At 41.0% G+C, this 21,989-nt stretch overlaps 1 protein-coding gene across 1 annotated transcript in view; it reads left to right on the top strand.

The window, feature by feature from the left end:
- Positions 1–484: 484 nt before the first annotated feature.
- FAXC (failed axon connections homolog, metaxin like GST domain containing) overlaps positions 485–21,989 on the top strand; it is a 74,709-nt gene continuing 53,204 nt past the window's right edge. The window contains exons 1-2 of the mRNA XM_090280563.1: positions 485–750; positions 6,450–6,585. Of these exons, the coding sequence (XP_090136689.1) occupies positions 485–750; positions 6,450–6,585 (402 nt within the window). The remainder of the gene's footprint in view (positions 751–6,449; positions 6,586–21,989) is intronic.

The following is a 21,989-nucleotide window of genomic DNA, read 5'->3' as shown; positions in this document are numbered from 1 at the left end:
TAGCGCGCGGATCCTTTTCAGGGTGTGCCGCCTGGAGCGCGGATCCGGCCGGGCGCGCAGGTCGCCCTGCGCACCCGAGCCCTGCATCTCCCGCCAGGGGCGGAGGCCGTCTGACCGCGGAGATGCAGGGCGGGGGCAGGGCGCGGGGTAGGTGACTTTATCCCGCCTCTGTTTCCCTGCCCCGGGGAGTAATGACATCACGCGGCCTTATCCAGGCGCCGACACAAAGACTGGCGCGGAGAGGCCGCTGCGGGGGAACCCGGCGGCTGCCCCTGCCGCCCCGGACCCTGGGGTCCCGCCGGCCAGGCCCGCCGCCCGTGGCCCAAGCCCTTTCAACTCATCCTTTGCCTCCACCACCTCGGTCACCGCCACCCGCGCCGCCGGCGCCCGCAGCGCGCAGCTGAGCCCGCGCCCGGCCGCGCCGGCCCCTTCTCATGCGGGCGGCGCGGGCCCTGGGAGGGGCGCCCGCAGCCAGCCGCGCAGCATGCACTGGGGGGTTGGCTTTGCCTCGTCCAGGCCGTGCGTGGTGGATCTGAGCTGGAACCAGAGCGTCACCTTCTTCGGCTGGTGGGCCGGGTCCGAGGAGCCCTTCTCCTTTTATGGGGACATCATCGCTTTCCCTTTGCAGGATTACGGTGGGATCATGGCAGGGCTGGGCTCCGATCCCTGGTGGAAGAAAACACTTTACTTGACCGGGGGAGCTTTGTTGGCCGCAGCTGCGTATCTGCTTCACGAACTCCTGGTCATTAGGTGAGCCGGAGAGAGGGCCCCGCCTAGGGGCGCCAGAGGGGCACTTGGCCGGGGCAGAGCTGGCACAGGGGGGTGGGGTGGGGCGTGCCAGTCCCTCGGTCTTGCTACCCAAATGCCCTGAGACCTGTACTGCCTTTCCCCAGAGGCAGTGCACGGTCACCTGGTCATGAGGGGCAGTTTAGAGTTAACAGGAGAATTAAACTGGTATTGGGAGGGAAAAACATTTGTCTCCCAATCTTTCGGTGCTGAAAGCAAAAAGACTGGGTTGTTGTGGAGCAAAATAGTCTAATATGAAACGCCCTTAGGAAGATCCTAAGTGCAATGTTTTTTCAACAATAGAATTAGGCTCTGCAGAGATACTAAGTTACACTTTTATGAAATGCCTTACTTGTTAATAGATAATAATAGTGGAACATTGACCACTAACCTTATCTTTTACTTAAAGGTTAGTTCTCCACTATCCCTCCCCAAATGTTAACATCATCATAAGGTTGAAATTGCAAAAGGTCCAGAGACCTCTGTGTCCTTGTTAAGGGTGCATGGCCAGGTGTAGTGATGTGCAGTTTGCAGTTTTGATGTAGCCTTAACCTGGCTCTCTGCTAATCTGGTATTTAAAGCTAAGCACTACCTTTAGGTTTAAATGCCATTGTTGGGTAGCTGAGCTGTGGGAGATCCAAGTACAGGGCTAGCACATGGGCCCACACATGGGCCCATTTGACAAGATCGTGGGAGACACCCAGTGCCATAAATAGTTGCATCGGCGGCCTGCCGCAGAATGTTTACCAGATTGGCTTCGAAGTATCAGAAAATGGAGGCCCTGCTGTTGGTACATCCAGCTGGATGTGAGATTTTTGTTTGAGTAGGGTAATACCATATACTACTGAGATGGTCGTTTGGCTAATTGCTACATTAATTTGCCATTAAAAATTTCTGAATGTTTGAACCCTCTGTCACTGGGAAATGACCAGAAGTGAGCAGTTTTCAATATCTTAGAATGTCCCTGTTGGCCGGTATTTTGTAAATAATGAGCAATGGGTCCATACTGCCTTTTTCCAGTAGGAGGCCTATATAATAGACTAAACAAAGTCAGTGACAGATGACCTTTAATAGGCCTGCAGGAATTCCAGGAGGAGGAAATGTGAATATTCAGGTCTCCGAGGGTGGGAAATAATTTAGGTCTGGGGAAATGTTTTGGCTTTCATATTATTTAGTCATAATTGAGAAGTTTTTTTGATCTTATTATACATTGAATGCTCTCAGCACAATGCCTTTAATCTAGTTGAACCAAGTGAAATTTTAAGTGAAATTATCTCTCTAGAGTATTTTATGTTTTTGCTACTTTTAAAACCACTTCAAGTTTCAACTATATGAAAAACTAAAACTTTTGTGCAGTAATTTAAACAGTAATCACATCGTTTCTCAATTATATTCCAGCCCAAAGACTTTTCAGGATCCCAAACCATGTGGCTTCTCACCAGTTGTCCACTTTGTGGAGGGAGTGAAGGCACAGCTTCACAGGACTGAGTCCAAACCTTGCTTAAATGACCTTGCAGAAATAGCGAGGAGGAGCGAGAAGCTCACCCTGGGAGCAGGCCACGCCCTGGTGGGTGTGGTCGCTGGACACAGAAGGGGCCTTTGGACACAGATGTGTCCTTACCTCCTTAGGAAACTACTTGGATACTTACTTATTTAGTTGAGGTGTTTTTAATCCTTGGTTTATTCACTTTTGTTTCTTGACAAATGCTTAAATTGAGTTGGAAAACCCTGTTACAATGTAAGTAATAAAAGTGGCTGCCCATTTTTGAGCCCTTAGCGCAGGTTCTGCATAGCAGTGCTTTACTTCCGTGATTGCATTTATTCCTTAAAACTAGCTTTGAATGCTTGATCCCCATTTTATAGGTAAGGAAAGTGTGGCCCAGGATGGTTAAGCAACTTGCCCAAGATCACACAGTAAAAGTAGTAGGATCCAGACTTAAATCTGGGAAGGTGTGTCTCCTGAGCCTGAACTTTTCCACCACTGCCTCTTAGAGAGTACCAAGTCTGAAAGAGGTTTTGATTGGGGGAGAGGAAGAGAAATACAGAGAATTGGGGCATTGCTTGGGGAAGATAGGCCTGTGGTAAGGACCTGAGGTTGTTTTTGTTTTTAAATTTTATTTATTTACTTTTAGAGAGAGGGGAAGGGAGAGAGAAAGAGAGGGAGAGAAACATCAATGTGTGAGAGATACATATGGACCTGGCTTGCAACCCAGGCATGTGCCCTGACTGGGAATTGAACTGGTGACATTTTGGTTTGTGGGCTGTTACCCAATCCACTGAGCCACACCAGCCATTGCAGGACCTGAGTTTTTGACAGCTTCTAGGGGCACAGAGAGATAGGGAAAAAAATAGGGTGGGGACTGAAGTTCACAGGTTACATGATAGAGACCTCCAGTTAAGGTGAAATCATCAGTTACCTGTGCAGTTTAGGGAAAACACAAAACAATGCAAAATATGCAAAATGGACAATACATTTTGAAAGGGTTACAGTAAGTTCACTGGCAATCATATGGTTTTCACCATCCTACTTGGATTTGCTCCTGCATAGACTTAACTTTAATGTATGGCTATGTCTCCAGAGTGGAAGGTGAAGTTGACAGGTAAGAGTTATTTATGAAGTTTCATTAATGAGTATAACCAAAGTGAATATTTTGGATTTTATCCATGTTTTCCCCACCACAATATTTTTAAACACAATCCTGTGTTTTTTCTCCCTGAGTGGAGGTAGCCTGGCAACTATCTTCAGTTCAATTTGGCATTTGAAAATGTATTGTTAGTTGAATGACTAAATTAATGACTTGGTTACTGGTAGCTCATTTGCATTTAAGGCACATGAGTTCAGCCTGTCCTAGAAAACTTTGGGAATCAGAGAAGGGTCATCTGATCTCCACAAACAACTCCTCAGCCGTACACAGAGGCATGGTCACCTGTGATATCTTTCACCATGAGACTAGAGGCTAGTCTTGCTGCTCTACAGGTGTTCTCTTATACAACCCTCATTGTAAGGTCACTTTATGAAATGTAGCTGTCCAGGAAACAGGTTACCTGCTTCTCTCATCCTAAGTTGGAGATGTTCCTGATGTGTGGAGGCAGGGCTCTGGGACCAGATTAAGTTAAAATTCACTCTGCTTTTAATCAGTCATGTGACCTTGGATTGGAGTGTAACCTTGGATGCTGGGTTTTTTCATTTGTAAAACAGGGCTGGTAATAGTAGCCTTCCTCATAAAGTTGATGAAATGAGTTAACATATGTGAAATGCTTAGCACACCACTTGGCATACAGTGAGCATACAAGTTGAATATTACTTATTATAGACTTTCATCAGAAAGTTCCAGGCTTGAGTGGTCTGAGTCAAACTGACTGTCTTAATAAAATTAACTGAGGAACGGTCCATTTTGGTGTAGTTGAAGTGCTTAAGAACTGGGGAACTGGAGCTATTAACAACTTGATCTTAATTTGATATCCCTTGGGCGAGTTATTAACCCCTCCAAGCTTCAGTTTTCCTCTCTACTATAAAATATAATACATACTTAAAAATATACTAAATTTAAGCTATAACAATATCCATTCTATAGTGTTACTGAAGTCATTTAATATGCACGTATACAAAGTCATTGGCATATATGCTTATCACATAGTTAGCATTCATCCTTATGACATGGCCCAAGTTAACCATTAGAATTAGATTGTTCTGGTAAGTGGTGCAAGGGATTTTATATTTATCTCCTAACCTTTCAGTTGTTAAAATTTTGCCTGGCTAATTTACATGAATGTACCATGTTCCATGACTTGAATTATTTGACTGGACAAAATCAGTTAATTTTCAAATCTACAATTTTCACTTTCTAGAAACATAATCTAAATGGCTTTTTAATTTTAATATCTGACCTTCCAAACATGTCATCTAAATGAAAACCTTTGTTTCATAGCAAATATGGCCAGAAAGCAGCAAATATTTTTATTCTTTTAACCAATATTTTCAAAATGAGCCATTCTTACCTTTTAAAGTGTAATGGGCACTTGAGTGGCAAGCTTCTCCAGAAGAGTTTGTTACATTGAACGGAGATGCTGCAGTAAGTGAACATCTGTGTGATGATGATATGAAGGGCTTGTCTTTGCTCAGATAGAAGTTCTTCAGGGGTTAAACTGGGAACAATATGAGGGAAGCAGAGTCTCAGTGAAGGCCAAAGAGAAGAGTGGAAAGTGGTTGGGTGGAGTGAAAGCTGGAAAGGGCAGAAGGCTCCTGTGGGGTAGGAGTGGAGCTGTGTGGAATGGTGAGATTTTGTAGTGTAAGGGAGTAAGACCATATCTTTTTGAATAATAACAAAACCCACCCCTCTTACATAATGCTGATAGCTCACCAAATGTTTACAGATGTTAACTTACTTAAGTCTCAGGATAATAATCAATACAGAATAGGTACAGTCCTTACTTTTCCTGTGAGAGAGGAGAAGAGGTTGAGGGTAAAATGGCCAGTAGGAAACAGGACTTGGACTCTTGACCCCAAGTGTCCAGATGTCAAATACAGTATTCATTTTACTTCTTTTAAAGAAAATATTTATTTATTTTTAGAGAGAGGGGAAGGGAGGGAGAAAGAGAGGGAGAGAAACGTCAATGTGTGAGAGAGACATCGAGTGGTTGCCTCTTGTATACCCGCAACCCAGACATGTGCCCTGACTGGGAATCGAAGTGGTGACTTTTGGTTCCCAGGCCAGCACTCAATCCACTGAGCCACACCCGCCAGAGCCATTTTACTTCTTGATGGCTATTAAAAGTCTGTATCAGGGAAGTCCTCCACACCCAAAAGAGTAGCCAAAGAAATGATGCATGGATGAGACAGAAGAAGGGGAAAAGGTAGGGGCACTAAGATAAATACTGTATGGGAGAAGTGGGGACCTTGTGAAGGTGGAGCGGATGAGGGAGCCCCAGAAGCCAGGTTCCTTGGCACCACAGGTGAAAGTCCAGTTGAAGGCACAGAGAGTTAAAAGAGGAGCCAGAGTACTCAGCATCTCAGATTTGCCTGAAGACTTGGGTCATGGCAGATAAATCTGCACTGTTATTTCAAGGTTCTGTGGATGAATAGACTGTCTCACAGTGCAGTGAAGTGGTCAAGAACAGAGGCTCTGACTGCCTGGTTCTGGCTGGGTTCTGCCATTTGCTTGGAATGTGACTGGTCAGGTTAATCCTCTGTGCCTCAGTTTCCTGATCTATAAGACATAGCAATAGCACCTACCTCATAAGGTTATTGTGAAGGTTAAATGAGATAATACCTGTGAAGCCCTCAAAACAATGCCTGACACATAATAAGCCCAGAATATAATTTTTATCCATCCAACTTGTCCCTGGCAGGTAAACATAGCCAATAAGGGGAAGAGGGGAACCTGTACCCAAAAGTACTCTTCCTGTCCATCGGGACCAGAAGGAGGTTGGTATGTACTTACTTTTCTGAGCTTTTGGGGGCATGGTAATATCAGAGTTTGTAAGGTTCTTTTGTGTTTCAACCATGCTTCCACTTCCTAAGTGCTTCTGGGTAAGGTAAGCCCATGACAAACAGATTTGCTTGTTCATTGAGGAGCTACAGCCCAGCAGGGATCTCCAAGGAACTAAGGGAACCAAATGTGTAACATGTGGATTGTTCTTTATTTCTGTTTTGGTTTTAACAGGAAACAACAAGAGATTGACTCCAAAGATGCTATTATTTTGCATCAGTTTGCAAGACCTAACAATGGTGTCCCCAGTTTATCTCCTTTCTGTTTGAAAATGGAAACCTATTTAAGGATGGCTGACTTACCCTATCAGGTACTTGTGAAAATATACACATATATTTGTGTGTGTTTTTAAGATGTTATTTAGTTATTTTTAGAGAGGGGAAGGAATGGAGAAAGAGAGGGAGAGAAACATCAATGTGTGGTTGCTTCTCGCATGCCCCTAACTGGGGACCTGTCCCGCAACCCAGGCATGTGCCCTGCCTGGGAATTGAACTATGGTCCTTTGGTTCACAGGCCAGCGCTCAAGCCACTGAGCCACACCAGCCAGGGCTGAAAATATGTTTTATTCTCCTGACAGCAATATCAGTTAGAGGGCGGTACCTAATCCCACATGGTGGGAAAGGCTGGCACTTGGTGCTAGACAGGAGGAGTATGAAAGTACCAGTGCCCAGACCTTGACTGCAGGGGCTGTTGATTTTTACATCCAATTTAATATGGGATCAAAAGGATATGAACTTTTGTAGGGTTCAGAGCCCTGTTATTTTTTCGTGACAGAGAGGATAATTTGGTTAATAGCTTAGATAGGCTTACTGGGGAGCCTTAATCCTTGCCTGCTGTGGTTTTATCCTTTAGATTTCTATTTATTGACAGCATTATATTTGGTCTCTCATGAATCCTGGGAGAAGAGCACCCTGCATGCCACCAGGGAAATAGTGCAGATTTTGTGAGGGTTTTTTCACAGAGTTCCTTGTTTTGTGTGGGTGACTTTCAGGGAAACATTGGCTCATTTCGGCATTAGGAGGAATGTATGGTTGTACATTTTCCTCTGAGTAATGCTTGAGCTGCGTCTCACAAAGTTGAAAAGTGTTTTCTTCATTGTCATTCAATTCTGTATATTTTTAAAAAGTTCCCTAATGTTTTTCATTTTCACCTATGTTCTAGCTAAATGCAATTTTTTAAAGCTTTTATTTTTGTTATTGTTTTTAAATTTTATGATCAGAGCAGGTAGTCTTAGTGATACTAATTGCTTGGAATTTACTGACCCTTTAGCCTAGTGTGTGGCTGTTTTATAAATGTAAAAATTAATTTTATATTCCCTGTATGGGTGTATAGCTCTCTATGTACTTGCTTAAGCATATTTAGTGTATTGTTTAGACCTTCTATATCTCAGCAGCTTGTTTTTTGTCTGCTTGTTCTAGCAGTTTCTGGAAGGAATGGGTTAAAATATTCAAGTATATTTGTTTATCTCTTTTTTTCTGTCATTCTGTCAGTTCTTCCTTTAAGAGTAAGTATATATTTGAAGTTATATTATTAGGTTCATATAACATGAAAAATCACACCTTTTACTGTTTTTTGTTTCTCTTTTTCAGTATATATCACACATCTCTGTCCCTTATGATTTTTTAACTTTGAATTCTATATTATCAGTTATTGAGAATGATTCTTGAGCTTTCGTTTGGTTCCTATTTGCTTGGGTTATCTTTCTCTATCCTCTTCCTTTCTTTTTCTTTTCTTTCTTTCTTTCTTTCTTTCTTTCTTTCTTTCTTTCTTTCTTTCTTTCTTTCTTGTCTTTTTTTGTATTTGTCTCTTGTAGGCAATGTATTACTTATAACTAATCTGAATTGGTGAATTTAATAATTTATACCTATTATTGCTTTATTAGAACTTTTTTCTAACATCTTATTTAATACTTTTCTCCCTACTATTACTTTGTTCTTTATTTTTCTCATTTCCTGCTTTCCAATGATAGCTAAAATTTTTTTTGTCATTTAAAACAAATTCTATTTTTGTTGTTATAGTGGTTGCTCTTAAGATCCTAATGTGTATTTATTTATCCTTATTTATTTCTTAAATGTATCCTATTCTGTACTTGCCCTCTAATGATACAAGTATGTTAGCAGGTTCATGAGAACCTTGGGTCCCTCTCTTCCCAGTCCTCATCCCATTTGCATTGCTGTTATGTAATATTTTACTTCTGGAATTTTGGAAATACTGTCTCTCTCTTGCTCTCATCCTCTTTCAGACAATAAGGCTTACTAAGTTATGTGACTAGGCTAACTTCCCATATCAGAGGATCAGAGGATCCTAGAGGGTCTGATTTTCTTTATCAAAGTACATCCTTGATGAGTCTTTTCAGAGGGAGCCTTTCAAGGGCAAACCATCAGTAGCTTTGCATGCCTATAAACATATTTGTTATGACCTCACATTTGCTAATTCTCTGTTCAAAATTCTCTTCTTTCAGTGATTTAAAAATTATATTTTCTTTTTAATATAAAATTTGATGATGTAACTCCATTGCCTTTTTGCCTCCATATTGCTATTGGAAAATCTGATGTTAATCTGATTCTTTTTCTTTCTTTTTTCCTCTGGAAGCTTTTAGAATTTGCATTTAATCTAAGCAGCTTTAAATTTCACTGTAATGTGCCTTGGTGTGGGTCTTAATGTATCTTGTTCGGTTCTTTATAAAACTCTTTTAATTTGAAATCTTTAATCTTTTTAATTCTGGGGAGTTGTCAATTTCCTTTTTTTTTTTTTTTCCCCTTTCTTCTCTCCCTATTTTCTGGATACTGAAGGCTCTGCTTTTATTTTCTGCATGTCTGAATGAGTCCTTTCATTCTTTCCTCTTCCTTCTGGGAGAACACATCTCTCTGAGCCTCCATGGCTCTTCTCTCTTGTATCCATAGTGCTATTTCTCTCATCTATTAGGTTCAACTTTTATATTTTTCTTCTTAATACTTCTCTTTGGTTTGTACTGCTAATCTTCCATTATCTCTCAGAGGATATTTAGAATGCTAATTAAAAATTTTTGGTGTCTCTGTCTGTCTCAATAACTCTGCCTCATGTTGTAGCTTTCCAGTCTGTGGCCCTTTTCTTACAGTGGTTGCACTCCTCTTGTGCCTAATTATTTTGGTTTGAGGTCTCCTCTCACTAGAAATGTCAACTTGCCTGCCTAGGGATTTATACTGAGCAAGGGCTAAAGCTCAGGCCAGAGATCCTGTACTGCAGAGGGGGTGAAGAAAGGGAAGGAGGTGAGCCCCAGGCATTCCAAAGCAGTATAGTCTCTCCAGTTTGCTGCCTCTTCTCCAAATGACTTCCACTGATCAGGGTTCACTTTCAAGCTCTTATAAAGTAACAGCATTGAGAGAAGGTGGTCACCTTAGATGGAAACAGACCCACAGGGATTTTGGAGGGGGGAGAGCTTCCACCCAGCCAAGCTTTTGGCTGCCCTGATAATGGTATTACTCCCTCCCCCACCCCCAACTCCTGACTCCCTGTGGCCCGTGCTTTCTGAGCCAGTTTCTCTACAGAAGAGGGGACGGGGTCACCAGTGATCCTTCTAAGGCAGCACTGGGACAAGATGAATGTCATGCTTTCAGCTTGGTAAGTGCTATTATGGAGTTCCTGTGGGAATATGGTGGAGTGACACAAAATCTGGATGTTGGGGGTTCTAGGAGGGCACAGGGTCTTTATGACTGGGAACTCAAATACAAGTGTGAGTCTGGACCGAGAGGCAAGAAGCAGATTATTTAGGATACTCTAAGCCAGTGATGGAGGAGAAAATAGCAATAAAAACAGGCAAGGCTTGACTTATCTAAATGCAGTGGATCAGATTTGAAAGATCACTGTTCAGCTTGGTGTTGACAGTCAGCACTTAAAGATGTGTGTCACGGAGGGGCGCAGACTGGAGGAGACTGCTCCGCAGCAGCTGCCTGCCTCTCTGTCATCACTCTGGACCAGATTGCTTCCTGTAGCCATCACACCTTTGGCTTTCTGGCTGCTTTGGCCTCCCGGCCCATCAGGTGATCCTGCTGTGTGTTCTGCCCTTTCCTTTCTTGCCTTCTTGCCATCAAGCGCTGACTGCCACGGACCTGTCTTTACCAGCAGCCTAACCAACTACCTTTGTTCATATTTTGGAACAGCTGCTTTTTTAGTTAATGTAATTGAAGCAGCAGGGCACACGCCTCACCATGAAGCCTGGAGCTAATCAGAGGCCTTTGAGAAAGGGAATGCTTATTTTCTTCCAAAATCATTATTTCTTGAGAGCATTTTTTAAAGAAAGCAATGGTATGGGAATGTTTTTCCTTCTGTGAGGTCTCTATGGAAAATAAATGCAGGGAGTGTTCAGTGCGGGGCAGAGATACCAGGTAAAAGGAAAGCAGTTCTGTGGTTTAGAAGGGGATGCTCTGTGCCTGCCTGAGTGCCGGGAGGTCTGGGGGCCATCAGCGAGGGTTTGTGCTGCTGACTGAGAGGCCTGGGAGCTGATGGTGGGAAGTGCTCACTTCTCAGACAGCTAGTGGAGGGGTTTGTCGTATTTCCAGGATGCCTACCCTCTGCCCCTTCTGTGCCCTGTGCCTTTTAAAAAAATATTAAAAGGCCATGTTCCTAAAAGAATGACTTTATAGTTGAAGCTTTTTTATTTTTTAACCTAAATGGGACTGAAATAAATATTTGATAACCATTAATAGACACAGGCTTTTTTTTTTAAGCCTGATTTATTGGTCATAGTTATCTTTTTAAAATCAGGATATAAATATCAGTAGGTCAATTTTAAAAACTTTTCATTTTGTAGTAATTTCAGATTTATGGGAGGTTACAAAACATGCATAGGGAGGTCCTGCAGATATGGTTACATTTTTAAAAAAGTTTTATTATTAAAATTTTTTTCTCATTTATTGATTTCAGAGAGTGAGAGAGAGGAAGGGAGGGAGGGAGAGAAGGATTCTGGTATATGCCCTAACCTGTGCAACCTTGGTGTATCAGGATGACACTAACCAACTGAGCTACTGGCCAAGGCTGGTTAATTTTTAAAAACCAAAAATAGGAGAGAGGTAAGATGGCGGAGGAGTGAGGAGAGGTTGCGGTTTTAGGCTCCGGAGACCCGTCTGCAGTTTGGTCTAATTGCAGACAGAACATCTCAGTGAGCAGCTGGACATTGGCGGGACTTGAGCCAAGGCACTGCTGGATTAGAGAAAATCCATCTGGGAACAACCTGTTTAGTGAGGATAGCGGAGAAAAAGGGGACGAAACGGGATTCCTGACTGGGGCGGCTGCCCGAGCTGTGGCGGGAAGCACACAAAGGATTTTTGGCGACCACAGGCTACCCCAGAGAGGAGTCAGGCGGAGAGCGGATCTCTGCCCGCTGGCAGAGACGGGACTCGACCAAGTGGCATTGGCGCTGAAGGACAGGAGACAGCGTGCTGCCGGGCAAGTGAGAACATAATTCTCCTTTATATTTTTCTCTAGTGGATGGTGGAGACGGGAGGAAAGTTTGGGTGTGGTAGGCCGTTCTGGAGGAGCCCAGGCGCAGGGGCGCGCTAATCCACTCCTCAACCCTACCATTGGGTCGCGGGGGCGCACATAGGGAAGTGCTCTCATTCACTGGCCCAGGTGCGCGGGGCCGTGAGTCCAGGCGTCCCTCGGACACTCCCCAACGGACATAAGATCAGTGCCCCAACGGGCACAGGGAGGGCCCACTGAACACGCAGAGGACTGTGCACAGACACCCCTAGACAGCTCCCGTGGGCGCAGGGCCCTAGGCCGGAAAGCAGACCACTAGCGCAGGCTCTGTTTGTGCCCACCCAGACGGGTGAGGGAACGGGGCGGCTGCAGCACGGGAACAGCGAGAGGCGGCGACCCACGGACGCTCGATTCCACTGAGCACAAGTGTCCCTGGCCCTGCCCTAAGAGGCGAGAGACCAACCCCCGGAGCTCGGCTCAGTGGGACTGAGGGCACGGGGCAGCGCGCGAGCGCGAAAGCACCTCAGCCTGGGGTCAGTGGGAGCTCTCGGGCCGCCTGTGCGGGCAGGGTCACCTTGGCGCAAACGGGGAACCGCCGCGGCCCAGCGAAAGCAGGAGCCAATCCCGGGGAAAGCGCTCGGGCCGCCCGCGCGGGCAGGGTCACCTCGGCGCGAAAGGGGAACCCCCACGGCCCAGCGAAAGCAGGAGCCAATCCCGGGGAAAGCGCTCGGGCCGTCTGCGCGGGCAGGGTCACCTCGGCGCGAACGGGGAACCACCGTGGCCCAGCGAAAGCAGGAGCCAATCCCGGGGAAAGCGCTCGGGCCGCCCGCGCGGACAGAGACACCTTGGCACGAACGGGGAACCACCGCGGCCCGGCAGCAGTGGGCTCCAACCGCGGGGCAAACTCTCGGGCTGTCCGAGCGCGCAGGGGCACCTCAACTGGCTACAGGGGGCAGCAAGGTAGCGCGCCGTGCCGGCAACCTCGGGCGCGCACCATAGCGGCAAACGGGTGCGCACACCAGTCCGGCAAAAGAACAAGAACCTCTGACCTGCCACACTAGACCAGCTGCGGACCCAGAAAAAGAAGGCAACACACCAAGGCTAAAACGGAGTAAAAACATCGTTTTTTTTTTTTTTTTTCTTTCCAAATTTTTTCTCCCAAATTTTTTCTCCCTTGTTCTTTCTTTCTTCTTAATAATTTCTTTTCTTTCCTTCTTTCTTTATTCTTTTCCTGGGGTTTTTTTGGGGGGGGTTTTGGGGGGTATATATATATATGTATATATATATATATGTATATATATATATATATTTTTTTTTGGTTCAATTTTTTTTTTCTCTCTCTTTTTTCTTTCTTTCTTCTGTATTCTTTCTTTTCTATCTTTGTTCCTTTCTTGCTTACCTTTTGGGGTTTTTTGGGGGGGGTTGTGGTAAATTTTTATTTTCTTCTCTTTCTCTCTTTCTTCTTTTCTTTCTTCTATTTTCTTGGGGATTTTTTGGGGGGGTGTTTTTCCTCCACCTCTTCCAATAATAACAAACTTTATCTCTAACGTGTTGCATATAACCTCTCCTTCTCAGCCTTTCTCTTTAATAGTGGTTTATTCGTTTGTGTGTCTAGCTTAGCCCCCCTATTACTTTAAATAATACAATATAATTACTATATAAACCCAAATACAATACAATCCCACTTTCTTACTATACTAAGTATTTTTCTATCCTTTTCTTCTATTTTTCTTAACATACAATGTAAATATTACTAACTGGCTTGCACAGTCTCAACTATTATTAATCTATCAACCCCTCTATCAAAAATTATATTTTTCCTCCCCAAAAACAACTCGTATCTATTCTTCTTATAGTATAAAAGCTCAAATCTCTTTACATTTATATTAATACGGGCTAGTTGGCTAACGATAGCAGGATAGAGTGGGGGATACTTTCTGAGGGTGTGGGTCTCCTGCCTGGGCTGTGTGTTTATGTCTTTAACAGCATATCCACAAAAGAACTCAAGACAAAGCAGATAGAGTGACTCTCAACCAAGTAGCCAGAAGGAAGATCCTATCAAAGAACATCTGAAATATAACCGAACAGTATAAACAAACGACATAAAGGGTAACTCAAGACCATGAGGCTCAGGATATCAAAGAGACTGCACCACTGAAACTCCCAGACCTTCGATAAAGAATATTACACCACAAAGGAGGGAAGTCAAAGCAGACCACCCCCCCCCCAATAAATAAATAAATAAATAAATAAATAAATAAAAACAAAAAGAATCCAACATGGTAAGACGCAAAAATAACCCCTCAATGAAAAGAAAAGAGGAATCCTCAGAAAGAGAGATAGACGAAATAGACATAGCCCAAATGTCAGACATGGAATTCAAAGCAATGGTGGTAAAGAAGCTCAATATACTCGACATCCTTAAAATCAACTATGACAACCTTCAAGGAAGTTACCAGCAGCTCCAAGAAAATTACAGGGAACTTGCAGAGAACTACACCAGCATAAAAAAAGACATAGAAATCGTTAACAAGAACCAGGAAGAACTTAAGAATAATAATCTCTGAACTGAAAAACACAGTAGAATCAGTCAAAAGCAGACTAAACGAAGCAGAGGATCGGATTAGTGAGTTAGAAGATAATGTAGAGAAAAACTCCCAGACAATACAGCAAAATGAAAAACGATTGAAAAAATATGAACAAGATGTAAGGGAATTACAGGATAGCATTAGGAAAAATAATTTAAGGATCATCGGAATACGAGAGGAAGAAGAAAAGGAACATGGAATTGAAAATCTGATAGGAGAAATAGTGACAGAAAATTTTCTGAACCTGATGAGAGGAAAAGCTATGCAAGTCCAAGAAGCACTGAGAGTTCCAATCAAGAGGAACCCCCAAAAACCCACTCCAAGGCACATCATAGTTAAAATGGCAACATTCCAAGACAAAGAGAGAATCCTAAAAGCAGCAAGAGAAAAGCAGCAAATAACATACAAGGGAGCTCCGATAAGGCTATCAACTGATTTCTCAACAGAAACATTACAAGCCAGAAGGGAATGGTCAAAAATATTTCAAGTAATGAAAAACAAAGGCCTACAACCAAGAATACTCTACCCAGCAAGGCTCTCATTCAAAATAGAAGGTGAAATAAGGAGTTTCTCAGACAAAGGAAGACTGAAAGAATACATCTCCACCAAACCAGCATTGCAGGAGATGCTAAAGGGACTGTTCTAAGAAAAAAGAAGGAAAAAACAAGAGAGGAGAGGAACAGAGGTACAAAGGGAAATGAATAAATACACGTCAATAATAACCTTAAATGTAAATGGATTAAATGCTCCAATTAAAAGACATATGGTAACGGAATGGATAAGAAAACAGGACCCACATATTTGCTGTCTACAAGAAACACACCTCAAAACAAAAGATTTACACAGACTGAAAGTAAAGGGATATAAAAAAATATTCCAAGCAAACGGACTGGAAAAAAAAGCCGGGGTAGCAGTTCTCATATCAGACAAAATGGATTTCAAAGCAAGGACAATAAAAAGAGACAAAGAAGGACATTTCATAATACTTAAAGGAACAATCCATCAAGAAGATATGACTTTGATAAACATATATGCACCCAACATAGGAGCACCCAAATACATAAAGCAAATACTAGAAGACCACAAAAAGGATATCAACAACAACACACTCATAGTAGGGGACTTCAACACTCCATTATCAACAATAGACAGATCATCAAAGCAAAGAAACACCAAGGATATACAGGCATTGAACAACACACTAAACCACATGGATCTAACTGATATATATAGAACTTTTCACCCCAAAGAAGCAAAATATACATTCTTTTCAAGTGCACATGGGACATTTTCAAAGATAGACCACATGATAGGTCACAAAACAAGCCTCAACAAATTCAAGAAAATTGAAATCATATCAAGCATCTTTTCAGATCACAATGCCTTGAAACTAGAAATCAACCTCAGAGGAAAAAATCAAAGACACCCAAACTCATGGAGATTGAATAACATGCTATTAAATAATGAATGGGTTAACAATGACATCAAAGAAGCAATCAAGAAATTTCTAGAAACTAATGATAATGAGCACACAACAACCCAAAACCTGTGGGACACAGCAAAAGCAGTCCTGAGGGGGAAGTTTATAGCAATACAGGCATATCTGAAAAGGCTAGAAGAATCTCAAATAAAAAACCTAACCACAATGCTACAAGAACTAGAACAACAACAACAAACAAAGCCTAGGGCAAGAAGAAGGAATGAAATCATCAAGATCAGAGCAGAACTAAATGACATAGAGACTAAACAAACAATCCAAAAGATCAACGAAACTAGGAGCTGGTTCTTCGAAAAAATCAACAAAATCGACAAGCCTCTAGCCAGTCTAATCAAGAAAAAAAGAGAGAAGACACAAATAAACAAAATCAGAAATGAAAGAGGAGAAATCACGACTGATACCTCAGAAATACAAATGATAGTTAGAAATTACTTCAGACAACTGTATGACAAGAAATTTGACAATCTAGAAGAAATGGACAAATTTCTAGAAACATACAACCTTCCAAAACTGAATCAAGAAGAAGTGGAAAGTCTCAACAGACCAATAACAAAGAAGGAAATTGAAACAGTAATCCAAAATCTCCCGGCACACAAAAGCCCTGGACCGGATGGCTTCACAGGCGAATTCTACAAAACATTCAGGGAAGAACTAACTCCTATCCTCCTCAAACTGTTCCAAAAAATCCAAGAAGAAGGGAAAATCCCAAACTCTTTCTATGAAGCCAGTATTATCCTAATCCCCAAACCAGGTCAAGACACAACAAAGAAAGAAAACTACAGGCCAATATCACTGATGAACATCGATGCTAAAATCCTCAATAAAATATTGGCAAACAGGATCCAGCAACACATCAAAAAGATCATACATCATGATCAAGTGGGCTTCATTCCAGGGATGCAAGGATGGTTTAATATTCGCAAATCAATAAATATAATACATCACCTAAACAGAATGAAAGACAAAAATCACATGATCATATCAATAGATGCAGAAAAAGCATTTGATAAAGTTCAACACCCATTTATGATGAAAACACTCAGCAAAATGGGAATTAAGGGAGCATATCTTAACATAATTAAGGCTATATATGAGAAGCCTGAGGCCAACATCATACTCAATGGACAAAAACTGAAAGCATTCCCCCTGAACTCAGGAACGAGACAAGGTTGTCCACTCTCTCCACTCCTTTTCAACATAGTGTTGGAAGTCCTAGCCACAGCAATCAGACAAGAAAAAGAAATAAAAGGAATCCAAATTGGGAAAGAGGAAGTGAAACTTTCATTATATGCAGATGATATGATAGTATACCTAGAAAATCCTATAAACTCCACTAAAAGACTACTCAATATAATAAGTGAATTTGGCAAAATCGCAGGGTACAAAATAAATATACAGAAATCTAAGGCATTTCTGTACACCAACAATAAAATAGCAGAGACAGAGACAAAAAAGAAAATACCATTTACTATAGCAACAAGAAAAATAAAGTACCTAGGAGTAAACTTAACCAAAGAGATAAAAGACTTGTACTCTGAAAATTACATAACATTGAAGAAAGAAATTAAGGAAGAAACAAATAAATGGAAGCAAATACCATGTTCTTGGATGGGAAGAATCAACATCATCAAAATGGCCATACTACCCAAAGCAATTTACAAATTCAATGCAATCCCTATTAAAATACCAATGACATATTTCACAGACCTAGAACAAATACTCCATAAATTCATATGGAACCAAAAAAGACCCCGAATAGCAAAAGCAATCTTGAGACAGAAGAACACAGCAGGAGGAATCACAACACCAGATATCAAACAATACTACAAAGCCACTGTAATCAAAACAGTATGGTACTGGCATAAGAACAGACATATAGATCAGTGGAACAGAATAGAGAGTCCAGAAATAAACCCAGGCCTCTATGGTCAACTAATCTTTGATAAAGGAGGAAGGAACATAAAATGGAGTGAGAAGAGCCTCTTTAACAAATGGTGCTGGGAGAACTGGATAGGGACCTGCAAAAAAATGAAACTAGACCACCAACTTACACCACACACGAGAATAAACTCAAGATGGATCAAAGACTTAAATGTAAGCCGTGACACCATAAAAGTCCTAGAGGAAAACATAGGCAAGAAAATATCAGATATCTCACGTAACAATCTCTTCACGGATACATCTCCTAAAGCAAGAGAAATAAAGGAAAAAATAAATAAATGGGATTACATCAAACTGAAGAGTTTCTGCTCAGCAAAAGAAAACATCAGCAAAATGAAAAGGAAACCAACCATATGGGAAAACATATTTGCCAATGACATCACAGACAGGGGACTGATTTCCAAAATATATAAAGAGCTGATACGACTCAACATCAAGAAAACAAACAACCCAATTAAAAAATGGGCAAGGGACCTGAACAAACACTTCTCCAAAGAGGACATACAGAAGGTCCATAGACACATGAAAAAATGCTCAACATCATTAGCCATCAGGGAGATGCAAATAAAAACCACAATGAGATACCATTTTAGACCAGTCAGAATGGCCATCATCAACAAATCAACAAGCAACAAGTGCTGGCGAGGATGTGGAGAAACGGGAACCCTACTGCACTGTTGGTGGGAATGCAGACTGGTGCAGCCACTATGGAGAACAGTATGGAATTACCTCAAAAGATTAAAAATGGAACTGCCTTTTGAACCAGCGACTCCACTACTAGGATTATACCCGAAGAATCTTGAAACACCAATTCAAAAGAACTTATGCACTCCTATGTTCATAGCAGCACTGTTTACAATAGCTAAGTGCTGGAAACAACCTAAGTGCCCATCTGTAGATGAGTGGATCAAAAAACTGTGGTACATTTACACAATGGAATACTATGTAGCAGAAAGAAAGAAGGAACTCCTACCATTTGCAACAACATGGATGGAACTAGAGAGAATTATGCTTAGTGAAATAAGCCAGGCAAAGAAAGAAAAATACCATATGATATCACCTAATACAGGAAACTAAAGAACAACACAAACAAAGGAACTAAATAGAACAAAGAGCAGAATAGCAGTCAATAGGGGGGAGGGGAGAGGGAGAGAAGGGGGATAAGTAAGGGAAGGGTTTAATTAAAGAGCCTGTATAAAAGACTCATGGACATAGACAACGGGGAGGGATATGATTGCGGGAGAGGGGGTGGGCTGGGTGGGGGAGAGAAATTGGGGGAAAAGGGGACAACTGTAATTGAAAAACCAAAATAAAAAAAAAACAAAAAAAAACAAAAATAGTCTTAGTATTTTTTTTTTCTGATTACATGTATTTGACATATGGTTCTTATAAGGATTTCAGACAATAAAAGAAAGTGTAAGTGGAAAATGAAAATTACCTGATATCTGCTAGCTAGAGATTACCGTCACTCGTATTTTTGACCATCCTTCCATTCATATCTCTAGAAATACATGAAGACACCTCCATCATTTGCAGTAAATGGTTGTATAAGAGGCATGTATTTCACACAACAATTCTTTTTAAATAAGAGAAAGAAAAAAGAAAGACAGTGTCTTCTTTGGAACTCTCTGCTCCAGCTCTCAGTTTTAGCTTTTGATGTTCTATTTATCTAAGCTATAGACAAGTTGAAAGAATAGTAGAGTGAACACCCATATGCCCTTCACCTAGATTCAACAGTTACTAACATATTGCTTTCTTTGCTTTATTTCTCTTCATATGTACCTTTATGGACAAATATGAACCAGTTGAAAGTAGGCAGCAGAAATCATGACACTTCATCCCTCACTACTTCAGTTTGCATCTCCAAAAAATAAGTATCTTCATCTATAAAACTATAATACATATTACATATTATATAACCATTATATAATATGTAGTATAATAGTGGGCACATGGATTTTTTTCTGTGTGTTATAACCCACAAAAGTTACTCAAATTACTTATAATTTAGCCAGTGGGAGGTGTTTCAAGATGGCTGCAGGGGGCAGGGAATGTAATGGATATGAACTTAGCTGAAAATTTGAGGGCAGCATGACTGTGTAGCAAATCAGAATGACAAGACTTTGGGATTTCTTTTAAGGTCTCAAGTTCTCCATTTCAGAATGGTGAAGGTGATGTTAATCCTACTGATGAAGGCACTTTGTCAAACATTTCATGAGCATTTTCTCACTTGATTCTAGCAACTGATATTATATTATCCCCGTTCTATAGATGAGGAAATTGAGGCCCAGGGAGGATTAGGGAGATTCAGGGAGGTACAAGGTCACACATCGAATAAATGATGGAGCCAGATGTTTATGCCCAAAGCCTGTGCTAATAGTGCAGTGTAGGTGTAGATGTATTAATCTCACCTGGGACAGACTTGCAGGGGGAACATCAGCTTGGAAAAAATATAGAGGATTTATCTCTTCATCTTTCTTCCCAAAATTACTTTTAGAAACTATACACTTAGTGGGTTGGTCAGACTCTAATTGTTTAAATAAAAGTAGACCAGGAGTTCTTTAAGATATTTAAGGAAATTAAGGACATTATATATATATGTATATATACGTGCATATATATATATGTGTGTGTGTATGTGTATATATACACACATACACAAGGGTGGGCAAAAGTAGGTTTAGAGTTGTTTGTATGGAAAATAATACAATTTATAAATAATAATACAAGAATAAGCTGCATACTCACCTGTAAACCTACTTTTGCCAACTCCTGTAAAATGTAAATATATACCTATATAAACATGTATTATTGTTTAAGTGTGTATTTTTTTATTTTAAGAGCAATATAAGTACAGTTAGAAAAATTGAAATGGATGGAAAAGGTCACCTGCATCTATAATCTTTTGACATTTTTGTATTTCCTTTTAAAAATATTTTTTAAATTATCTAATTTTCAATTAAAGATAACCATAGTGTCTCTAATGTGTTGTCTTCTGCTTTCTTAATCTAGTAAGAAAAATAAAACTTTAAAATATATTTTATTGATTATGTTATTAGAGTTGTCCCAATTTCCTCCCCTTTGCCCCCCTCCACCTAGTACCCCTCATTCTCTCCAGCAATCCTGCCCCTTAATTCATATCCATGGGTCATGCATATCAGTTCTTTTTGGCTACTCTATTTTCAATACTGTTCTTAACAACCCCCTGTCTATTTTGTACCTACCAATTTGTACTTCTTAACCCCTGCACCTTTACCGTCTTTCTCTCTCTCCCTCTTCCCAATTGATAACCCTCCAAATGACCTCCATATCTATGATTCTGTTACTGTTCTCCTCATTTGTTTAGTCTGTCTTTTACATTCAATTATTTAGAGTTGTGAATTATTGCCATTTCAATGTTCATAGTTTTGATCTTCTTTTCTTAAATAAGTCCCTTTAACATTTCATGTAAAAATGGCATGGTGATGGTGAACTCCTTTAGCTTTACTTTGTCTGGGAAGCACTTTATCTGCTCTTCCATTCTAAATAATAGCCTTGTTGGATAGAGTAATCTTGGTTGTAGGTCCTTGCTTTTTGTCACTTTGAATACTCTTGCCAATTGCTTCTAGCCTGCAAAGTTTTTTTTTTTGAGAAATCAGCTGATAGTCATATGGGAACATCTTTGTAGGTAACTGCCTTTCTCTTGCTGCTTTTAAGATTCTCTCTTTATCGTTAACCTTTGGCATTTTAATGATGATGTGTCTTGGAGTGGTCCTTTTTGTGTCCATCTTGTTTGGGACTCTGCTTTCAGGATTTGTATGTCTATTTCCTTTCCTTTAGGGAAGTTTTCTTTCATTATTTTTTCAAATAAATTTTCAATTTCTTACTCTTTCTCTTCTTCTTTTGGCACTCCTATGATTTGAATGTTCATATGTTTGAAGATGTCTCAGAGGCTCCTTAGCCTTTCCTTGTTTTTTTGGATTCTTTTTTTTTTTCTTGCTGTTCTGATTGAATGTTTTCTTCTTCCTTATGTTCAAATCATTCATTTGATTTTCAGCTTCATCCTCTTCACTGTTGGGTTCCTGTAAATTTTTCTTCACAGTATTTCATTTTGTGTAAACTTCATTTTTGCCTGGGTCTTTTCCATGCTGTTGAAGTTCCTTCAGCAGCCTAATAACCAGTGTTTTGAACTCTGCATCTGATAGATTGCTTATCTCCATTTCATCTAGTTCTTTTTTCTAGAGTTTCATT

This window comes from Furipterus horrens, unplaced genomic scaffold, assembly GCF_987537825.1.
Source record: "Furipterus horrens unplaced genomic scaffold, mFurHor1.1.pri manual_scaffold_6, whole genome shotgun sequence".
NCBI lineage: Eukaryota > Metazoa > Chordata > Mammalia > Chiroptera > Furipteridae > Furipterus > Furipterus horrens.
Note: the sequence above shows the minus strand (reverse complement) of the source record. Positions and strands in the feature narration are given on the sequence as shown.